This window comes from Oncorhynchus masou, chromosome 30 (assembly GCF_036934945.1).
Source record: "Oncorhynchus masou masou isolate Uvic2021 chromosome 30, UVic_Omas_1.1, whole genome shotgun sequence".
Lineage (NCBI taxonomy): Eukaryota > Metazoa > Chordata > Actinopteri > Salmoniformes > Salmonidae > Oncorhynchus > Oncorhynchus masou.
In genome coordinates, this window is record NC_088241.1 from 51,567,993 (window position 1) to 51,578,722 (window position 10,730).

At 44.3% G+C, this 10,730-nt stretch overlaps 1 protein-coding gene across 1 annotated transcript; it reads right to left on the bottom strand.

Annotated features, from left to right (window-relative positions):
- Positions 1 to 815: 815 nt before the first annotated feature.
- On the bottom strand, positions 816 to 8,822 carry pkia (cAMP-dependent protein kinase inhibitor alpha). The gene is made up of 3 exons (XM_064949905.1): positions 8,680 to 8,822; positions 2,707 to 2,884; positions 816 to 2,091 (listed from the first exon to the last, which is right to left on the bottom strand). The coding sequence occupies exons 2-3, from the start codon at positions 2,855 to 2,857 to the stop codon at positions 2,015 to 2,017; spliced, it is 228 nt and encodes a 75-aa protein (XP_064805977.1). The 5' UTR covers positions 2,858 to 2,884; positions 8,680 to 8,822; the 3' UTR covers positions 816 to 2,014.
- Positions 8,823 to 10,730: the final 1,908 nt, after the last annotated feature.

The following is a 10,730-nucleotide window of genomic DNA, read 5'->3' on the forward strand; positions in this document are numbered from 1 at the left end:
GACCCTCCACCTTCAAATCGATCCAGAGTACAGGCCTCGGTGTAACGCTCATTTCTTCGACAATAAACGCGATTCTGACCATCACCCCTGGTGAGACCAAACCGTGACTGTCTGGTCCAGCGACGGTAGGTTTGTGCCCATAGGCGACGTTGTTGCCGGTGATGTCTGGTGATGACCTGCCTTACAACAGGCCTACAAGTCCTCAGTCTAGACTCTCTCAGCCTATTGCGGACAGTCTGAGCACTGATGGAGGGATTGTGCGTTCCTGGTGTAACTCGGCCAGTTGTTGTTGCCATCCTGTACCTGTCCCACAGGTGTGATGTTCAGATGTACCAATCCTGTGCAGGTGTTGTTACACGTGGTCGGTCTGGCACTGCGATCAGCTGTCCATACTGTCATTATATTACGTACTGTCAGGGGTTGATTTACACATTGATCACCCGGGGCAAGCCAGGAGAGCCCTCATAATACTGGGCTGGTCCTTCATTAATATATCAAACGTATGGGCGAGCCAATGTTCCCATTTCTAATGATAATAGGGGTGACATAGACGCATCCTGATAAAAGTTGAGCTAACAGCACATTGCTAGGTCTTATCAAACCTGTTGTAACCAGGGGCTGTATAGCTCTACTGGTGTTGAAGATTTTGAAGCTATCCAGATGACCCTTAACATCTGGACTGAGCTGAGAGACATGGCAGTGGAACAGAGTGGAGCTGGCTGTCACCAAGTCTGAACTGCAATGCCAAAAAAAAAAAACAGACCGTGTTGACCACAAGAGGGAGCCACTGGCAATAAACTCACTCGTCTCCTATCAATGATGAATGATCTTTATTTGTACATCCAAACAAACAACTCAACAATGGCGTCGAGCATAGATGTCAGTCTCACCTTCAAAACTAGTGTTCTTCTCGTAACGAGTTACTAATCCAAACTGATTAAATAATCCATTACGGAAATTGTAGCCTATGAATTTGGATTAATAACTTGTTTTATGAAATACAGACGAAAAAAAAAAGAGTAAGTCACAGCTCAATTCCTGGTACAGTGGGTGAGACAGGACAGTAAACACACTGATCAGCAACACGCTATGGAGGGGACATCAGCTAGCAGTGTACGCTTACATAGCAAACCTGTTGGAGACAAGCAAAACAGTGCAGCGAAATGAACGGCCATCTTTTAGTGTCAGTGTGTCCAATTATCACGTCATGACAATGTATATGACATTTTAGTTTCCAACCCCAGTGCCGTGCCTTGTCAAGTCTCTGGTAAAAGAGGTTCTCAAGCTCAGGAGATCACTTGGATAAATGAAGGTTCAATCATTTAGAGAGTGAAAGGAGGTTGTTGTTACTGTAAGGATGTCCACATGATTGACAGGGGGCCTGGGCCAATGGCATCAGGGCAGAGAGGAAAGAGCTGGAGTCAGTGTCCAATCACTGTTCATTGTTACAGTTTAGTTCTGTGTTTAGAGTGGTAACCATAGAGAATCCCCAAGGCGGGTTAGGCAAGTTCCACTTCCTCTATTGAAAACATCTTCTGCCACGTCCCAATCACATTAAATGGCTTCCTTTCCTTTAGTAAGGACCACCGAAAAGTCAATGGGTAAGATTCCACCACATTGTTTTCATCTGTCGTACCATATTACTCCAATTCTGTTCCTTCCCATTCATTCCGTTTCTTCCTCTTCCCCTGAAGTGTACACACTTCAAGGAGAGAGGGGAGAATCGGAACTGGGGTCTTGTCTAATTTCAGCTTCAGTGGTTTAGAAGGAAAGTAGGTAAGGAAAGGGAGCTTTTCAAGACTGTTGGGACGCGGACCAGCACTGAGGGCTCAGTGTGCTGCGGCTGCCTAAGTAAACCCAACAATTCATATTATTGGCTCAGGGCAGAGTTTTGAGAGAAGTTGGGGAGGGACTACTGGACAATAGTAGGGTGAAAGATCAGTTCACAGATTAGAAGTTTGGAAAAAGAGTAGCAGTTTGTCCACTGATGACCACTGATCGTCTGCTAGCCCTCCTACTCTTTACCCCCCTCTTCTGGTTGGGATGAAGACTCTGACGGGGCCTGGCTCTTTTCAGCATCCTCTCCTTCACCTAAGAGAAAGAGAGAGGGGAAGGCAATTCATGCATTAATAATGACTCTAAATGACATCATTACATCTGACGTCAGTGAGAGAGAGAAAGAGAGAGAGAGCAGAAGGGTGTTTGAGTTGAGTCATCCGCTAAAGCGACTATAAGACAAATTGACTATGATGTCACCATGTAAATATGGACAGCAGGACAACACTATTGGAGAATCTTAATTGCATACTCCTTCCGTCCTCTCTCCTTGCCTCCTTCTCAAAACCCACTGGAGGAGAAGGTCAGAGGGGAGGGTGAGGAATATGCAATTGAGATTCTCCCTATGAGTTATCAAGGGAAACACATGGCTCGTCTGGCCGCCTGTCGGTTTCAACTTCCTGCGTTGGCCAAATTGGCATTATCTTGGCATTGTCACACTTTCTCCCATATGTCATGTAAAACCACACATCACCCCGCTACAGAAAGAGATGAAGAGATAATATAGCCCAATTTATAAAACACAGGTCCTGGCAAGTCTGGATTTTGTCTCAAGTTGAAACACCAAATGCATCTTTCATCAGCTTCCTGACCAACAGGTGAATTATGCTAGCCAGGTTTTGAAACAGAGTGTTGGTCCAATGCTCTCACCGGATTTGTTGATGTTGAGCTGAGCCAGGTCGTGTGATAGGTCGCTGGGTCCCTGTGCCTCAGGGGATTGTGGGATGTCGTGTACGGCGTTCCGTCGGCCGGTCCGCTGCGAAGCGATGAAGTCTTCATATGTCGCCTCCACATCAGTCATAGCTGATACACCTCAACATAGCAGGGCCTGGGAGACAGGGGAACACACACAATGTAAACACACTTGCAGTCTCCCAGGGCAGTGGAGGGATTACCCTGTGCCATAAACCAGCCATCTGCTGAGCAGAGCCAGAGGGAAAGCCTTGCTGTTTTTTTTAGTTAGCACCCAGTGCACCCAGTCCCTACAACATAAGTGATATTGCCATGGGGGTTAGGGGGACATGTAATTTATTTAAAATGAAAAAAATTGCAGGAAATTAGCTTTAAAGTAGCTGTCCAGTGTTTACAGATTTCTATACATTTGACCTATAATTAATTACAATAAGTGAAATAATTACTTAGTTTTGTTATTATGTTAAAATGCAGCTTTTCTGTGTTGGAAAGGTGTGGGCATGCCCCAACAACAGAAGGGTGTGGGCATGCCCCAACAACAGAATGGTGTGGGCATGCCCCAACAACAGAAGGGTGTGGGCATGCCCCAACAACAGAAGGGTGTGGGCATGCCCCAACAACAGAATGGTGTGGGCATACCCCAACAACAGAAGGGTGTGGGCATACCCCAACAACAGAAGGGTGTGGGCATACCCCAACAACAGAAGGGTGTTGGCATACCCCAACAACAGAAGGGTGTTGGCATACCCCAACAACAGAAGGGTGTTGGCATACCCCAACAACAGAAGGGTGTTGGCATACCCCAACAACAGAAGGGTATGGGCATACCCCAACAACAGAATGGTGTGGGCATACAGTGCCTTGCGAAAGTATTTGGCCCCCTTGAACTTTGCGACCTTTTGCCACATTTCAGGCTTCAAACATAAAGATATAAAACTGTATTTTTTTTGTGAAGAATCAACAACAAGTGGGACACAATCATGAAGTGGAACGACATTTATTGGATATTTCAAACTTTTTTGACAAATCAAAAACTGAAAAATTGGGCGTGCAGAATAATTCAGCCCCTTTACTTTCAGTGCAGCAAACTCTCTCCAGAAGTTCAGTGAGGATCTCTGAATGATCCAATGTTGACCTAAATGACTAATGATGATAAATACAATCCACCTGTGTGTAATCAAGTCTCCGTATAAATGCACCTGCACTGTGATAGTCTCAGAGGTCCGTTAAAAGCGCAGAGAGCATCATGAAGAACAAGAAACACACCAGGCAGGTCCGAGATACTGTTGTGAAGAAGTTTAAAGCCGGATTTGAATACAAAAAGATTTCCCAAGCTTTAAACATCCCAAGGAGCACTGTTCAAGCGATAATATTGAAATGGAAGGAGTATCAGACCACTGCAAATCTACCAAGACCTGGCCGTCCCTCAAACTTTCAGCTCATACAAGGAGAAGACTGATCAGAGATGCAGCCAAGAGGCCCATGATCACTCTGGATGAACTGCAGAGATCTACAGCTGAGGTGGGAGACTCTGTCCATAGGACAACAATCAGTCGTATATTGCACAAATCTGGCCTTTATGGAAGAGTGGCAAGAAGAAAGCCATTGCTTAAAGATATCCATAAAAAGTGTCATTTAAAGTTTGCCACAAGCCAACTGGGAGACACACCAAACATGTGGAAGAAGGTGTTCTGGTCAGATGAAACCAAAATTGAACTTTTTGGCAACAATGCAAAACGTTATGTTTGGCGTAAAAGCAACACAGCTCATCACCTTGAACACACCATACCCACTTTCAAACATGGTGGTGGCAGCATCATGGTTTGGGCCTGCTTTTCTTCAGCAGGGACAGGGAAGATGGTTAAAATTGATGGGAAGATGGATGGAGCCAAATACAGGACCATTCTGGAAGAAAACCTGATGGAGTCTGCAAAAGACCTGAGACTGGGACGGAGATTTGTCTTCCAACAAGACAATGATCCAAAACATAAAGCAAAATCTACAATGGAATGGTTCAAAAATAAACATATCCAGGTGTTAGAATGGCCAAGTCAAAGTCCAGACCTGAATCCAATCGAGAATCTGTGGAAAGAACTGAAAACTGCTGTTCACAAATGCTCTCCATCCAACCTCACTGAGCTCGAGCTGTTTTGCAAGGAGGAATGGGAAAACATTTCAGTCTCTCGATGTGCAAAACTGATAGAGACATACCCCAAGCGACTTACAGCTGTAATCGCAGCAAAAGGTGGCGCTACAAAGTATTAACTTAAGGGGGCTGAATAATTTTGCACGCCCAATTTTTCAGTTTTTGATTTGTTAAAAAAGTTTGAAATATCCAATAAATGTCGTTCCACTTCATGATTGTGTCCCACTTGTTGTTGATTCTTCACAAAAAAATACAGTTTTATATCTTTATGTTTGAAGCCTGAAATGTGGCAAAAGGTCGCAAAGTTCAAGGGGGCCGAATACTTTCGCAAGGCACTGTACCTCTTACTACAGAAGGGTGTGGGAATACCCCAACAACAGAAGGGTGTGGGCATGCCCCAACAACAGAAGGGTGTGGGCATGCCCCAACAACAGAAGGGTGTGGGCATGCCCCAACAACAGAAGGGTGTGGGCATGCCCCAACAACCGAAGGGTGTGGGCATGCCCCAACAACCGAAGGGTGTGGGCATGCCCCAACAACAGAAGGGTGTGGGCATGCCCCAACAACAGAAGGGTGTGGGCATGCCCCAACAACAGAAGGGTGTGGGCATGCCCCAACAACAGAAGGGTGTGGGCATGCCCCAACAACAGAAGGGTGTGGGCATGCCCCAACAACAGAAGGGTGTGGGCATGCCCCAACAACAGAAGGGTGTGGTCATACCCCAACAACAGAATGGTGTGGGCATACCCCAACAACAGAATGGTGTGGGCATACCCCAACAACAGAATGGTGTGGGCATACCCCAACAACAGAATGGTGTGGGCATACCCCAACAACAGAATGGTGTGGGCATACCCCAACAACAGAATGGTGTGGGCATACCCCAACAACAGAAGGGTGTGGGCATACCCCAACAACAGAAGGGTGTGGGCATACCCCAACAACAGAAGGGTGTGGGCATGCCCCAACAACAGAATGGTGTGGGCATGCCCCAACAACAGAATGGTGTGGGCATGCCCCAACAACAGAATGGTGTGGGCATGCCCCAACAACAGAATGGTGTGGGCATGCCCCAACAACAGAATGGTGTGGGCATACCCCAACAACAGAATGGTGTGGGCATACCCCAACAACAGAAGGGTGTGGGCATACCCCAACAACAGAAGGGTGTGGGCATGCCCCAACAACAGAATGGTGTGGGCATGCCCCAACAACAGAATGGTGTGGGCATGCCCCAACAACAGAATGGTGTGGGCATGCCCCAACAACAGAATGGTGTGGGCATACCCCAACAACAGAATGGTGTGGGCATACCCCAACAACAGAATGGTGTGGGCATACCCCAACAACAGAATGGTGTGGGCATGCCCCAACAACAGAATGGTGTGGGCATGCCCCAACAACAGAATGGTGTGGGCATACCCCAACAACAGAATGGTGTGGGCATACCCCAACAACAGAATGGTGTGGGCATACCCCAACAACAGAATGGTGTGGGCATACCCCAACAACAGAATGGTGTGGGCGTATACCGTTCATTAAAATAATATTCATGCGAGTAGACTGCTGTTTGGGAATCTCATCCTCCTCAGGAGGCATCATCCTCTATATTGTGTTTTCAAAATACCCCTCAATAGAGGCATAAAAAGTCATGTCAAACGACACAGAATTGCAGGAAATGCATTTTATAAAGTCAATATTTTCACCAATTTCACCCTTGCACTACAAACACACACTTAGTCAGTGGCATTGCCATCACTGACATTACCTTACATTTACATTTACATTTAAGTCATTTAGCAGACGCTCTTATCCAGAGCGACTTACAAATTGGTGAATTCACCTTCTGACATCAGTGGTACAGCCACTTTACAATAGTGCATCTAAATCATTTAAGGGGGGGGGGGGGGTGAGAAGGATTGCTTTATCCTAAAACCTTCCCTTATGAACAGTTTAACACCTCTGAATTCAAAAGCAACTCTATTTCTCAATATTCTACAATTCTTTGCCCAATGAAGGAAGCATTATTGTTTAGTATTAGCATGCATTGGACAAAATCCAAATCCTTAAACAACATGATTTCATATACAGTAACCATTGCCAGGGAGATTGAGGTTAAGCCCCACTGCTGACATGATAACACCCTATTAGAGAGAGGTTATACCCAGAATGCAGTGCCAAACCGTGACCGCCGGGTGCTATTTTAGGCCTCTATTCTCCTCTCAGCTGCTTGGCACTCAGCTGTGATGCTCAAAATGGTGTCACCGCGGCAGCGATGGTGAACAGCTGTTGGACTAGTAAACACTGGGTCACTCACTACTAATGAGGAACCCAGTCACCCCACACTGGTCATACACTGGGGTTCCTTTGGATTGGTTGTTATATCAACAATACTTATTTGAGAATAAGGTTAACTTGCAGGGGAAATAAACAATTGATACTAAAATAAGACTATTTGCATCAAGTATTTATTTGAGTGTTTAAGGTATAAAGACAGCATCTTATTGATATGTCTTAATGTCCTTGTGATCCTGGTCTTGCATATTTGTGTCAGAAGTACAAGATCAGGAATTGGAGGGAGACTGAGAAGGACGACTGATATTCAGTACCTACTACTGTAACTGGGATAGTTGGCATTATCAATACTCATCAACGCTGGTGTGGAAAACACTTTATGCTAAGATTTGTGGTGTGAAGTACAGTATCTTAGAGTCATACTGTACATTCCTTTGCTGTGAGAGTTCAATGTGGCGTGTAGGCTACAGGACTGGTTTTAGTGGTGGGACTGGTGTACCTGGCAATCTGCACTCTGAAATATTCATGTTTTACATAATTTACACACAACAATACACCCGAGGAGCTAAGATCAGCATAGACTATGAGCTCGGTGTGTGTGTGTTTTCCCTGTTCACTGATTGACAAAAGTGTAGTCATTACCAAGGAACATGCCATTTGCAAGATGCCAGAGCATGTCCTTGTAGCATTAAGGGCAACAGCCTTCCTAAAATAGCCTTCAGACAAACTGCCTTCAGCTGAATAATTCAACAAGTGAAATGTGTACAGACAGCCACACACATCCTTCAGTATTCATATCTTAATGACCATAACTGATGAACACAGGCTATTTACCATGCAGCATTGAATCTGGTTTTTCATAGGTCTGACGCAATCTGAAGGAACAAATTGGATCCATGGCATTAAAGAAAGTATTTACGGCCAAATCTAGCTAAATAGAAATGTAAGGCTTGGAAATCTCTCCTCTGTAAAAACCCCTCCCCTCTCGCTCACATTTCATTTACATATGATGACTGACCTGTAGTTGTGTACTCCAGACTGAAGGATGCTCCAAGATGCAATAGGCCTACATATAGTCCAGTCATCTCTGACAAAACCATCCATTCTCAGTATTAATTATAAGGCTTTGGGGAATCATTGCATGGTCATTATGATATGTATCTAGCTTATGTTAATTCATTTCAAACGAATGTACATTAAAGAGCGCGACAGTGCGTGCAATTTGTTGTTACAATGTGTCAACCCTGTAATAGCAAACATCCGGCTGTTTGGCAACACTGTAATCAATTGTGTGGCGATGTTGCATTTGCACAACAATGAGACGGGTTCCAACCAGGCTAAATCAAAACAGCAGAAAATGTCGCTGAGCTATTGACAAAGACTTCTCTAAAAGCTGTAGCTTGACAACCTGTGAGGCAGAGCGAAAGCGGCACCATTTAAACAGGTAACACAAACCGAAATCGAAGCTTGAAATCTCATTAATATCTTACCTGTGTGTGCTGAGGACTTCCAAACAGAAGCTACTATGCACGGTCAATCACACAGCGACATGAGGAAGTCGACTGTCGTCTGTGATTTACGTCGCGACTCGCGTCTACAGATGCAACCCGACCTTTCTTGCTGCACGGCGGGCGCAGTGGCCGCACGTAGGGCATGACGTTTGAGCGCTGGGCACAATGGTTCGGTGGTTGGTCACTGCTCGTGCACTGGCTCGTCTGTGCAATTAGGCTATTGTAGTGCAAGATGTAGACCCATTTCCATTGTATAACGCTATTCGTATTATTTCTTAGGCCTAACAAAATCAATTATTACACTAACTCAATAATATAATTCAATATATACTGAACAAAAATATAAACACAACATGCAAAAATGTCAGCGATTTTACTGAGTTTCTGTTCGTTTAAGGAAATCACTAAATTGAAATACATAAATTAGGCTATATTCTAGGAATTTCCATGATTGGGCAGGGGCGTAGCCATGGGTGGGCCTGGGAGGGCATAGGCCCACCCTCTGGGGAGCCAGGCCCAACCAATCAGACTGAGTTTTCCCCCACAAAAGGGCTTTATTACACACAGAAATGCTCAGTTTCATCAGCTGTCTGGGTTGCTGTTCTCAGGCGATCTCAAAGGTGAAGAAGCCTGGGCTTCAGTGTTTACACCTGATCTGCGGTTGTGACGCCAGTTGGATGTACTGCCAAATTCTCTAAAATTACGTTGGAGGTTGGCTTATCGTAGAGAAATGAACATTCAATTCTCTGGCAACAGCTCTGGTGGACATTCCTGCTGTCAGCATGACAATTGCACGCTCCTTCAAAACTTGAGACATCTGTGGCATTGTGTTGTGTAACAAAACTGCACATTTTAAAGTGGCCTTTTATTGTCCCCAGGACAAGGTGCACCTGTGTAATGATCAGGCTGTTTAATCAGCTTCTTGAAATGCAACACCGGTTAGGTGGATGGATTATCTTGGCAAGGAGAAATGCTCACTAACAGGAATGTACACAAATGTGTGCACAACATCGGAGAGAAATAGGCTTTTGTGCATATGGAACATTTCTGGGATCTTTTCTTTCACCTCATGAAACCAACACTTGTTGCGTTTTATATTTTTATTTCAGTATATCTACTGGGTGAAATACCACAGTGTGCCATCACAGCAGCAACATTTGTGACCTGTTGCCACAAGAAATCAGGCAACCAGTGAAGAACAAACACCATTGTAAATAGCACTCATATTTATGTTTATTTATTTTCCCTTTTGTACTTGAACTTTTTACACATCGTTACAACACTGTACATAGCCATAATATGACATTTGAAACGCCTCTATTCCTTTGAAACCTTTGTGAGTGTAATGTTTACTGTTCACTTTTTATAGTTATTTAACTTTTGTTTATTATGTATTTCACATATAAACATATGTTTACCATTCCAATAAAGCACTTTAAATGTAATTGAATTGCGAGTGTAGAGAGAGAGAGAGAGAGAGAGAGAGAGAGAGAGAGAAAGCGAGAGAGAGCTAGAGAGAGAGTACTGAGCAGTCAGTGTGTGAGATACTGACCCGCACAGCCAAGAAGAAAAACATATTGAGGCCTAAGAATGTGGTTTATTGTGGCAGCGTGTGAAAGATCACATTCAAACTCAACATATGTGTCCAATACAGAAGTCTGGCTGCTCAAGTTTATTGACATAAAGGCCTAATTCAAGGCTAAATGATTATACTGCAGTTTTACCAACACTCAGGTGACTTGTTAGTTTTATTTGTTTAAATTATAGGCCATGCTATCTTTGCCCTGACAAAATATTACATTATGCTATGTTCTTATGTTCTTACATTTACATTTACATTTAAGTCATTTGGCAGACGCTCTTATCCAGAGCGATAGGCTAAAACAGTAAACCCCCAAAAGATATGTGCTGATGTTAGCAAATTAAAAATAAAACTTGTCCAAGTAGGCCTATGGAATGAAATGTCTTCCCATTGTGGGAATTTTACTCATTGTACTTGTGCACGTGACATTAAAACGGGAAACAGAGAC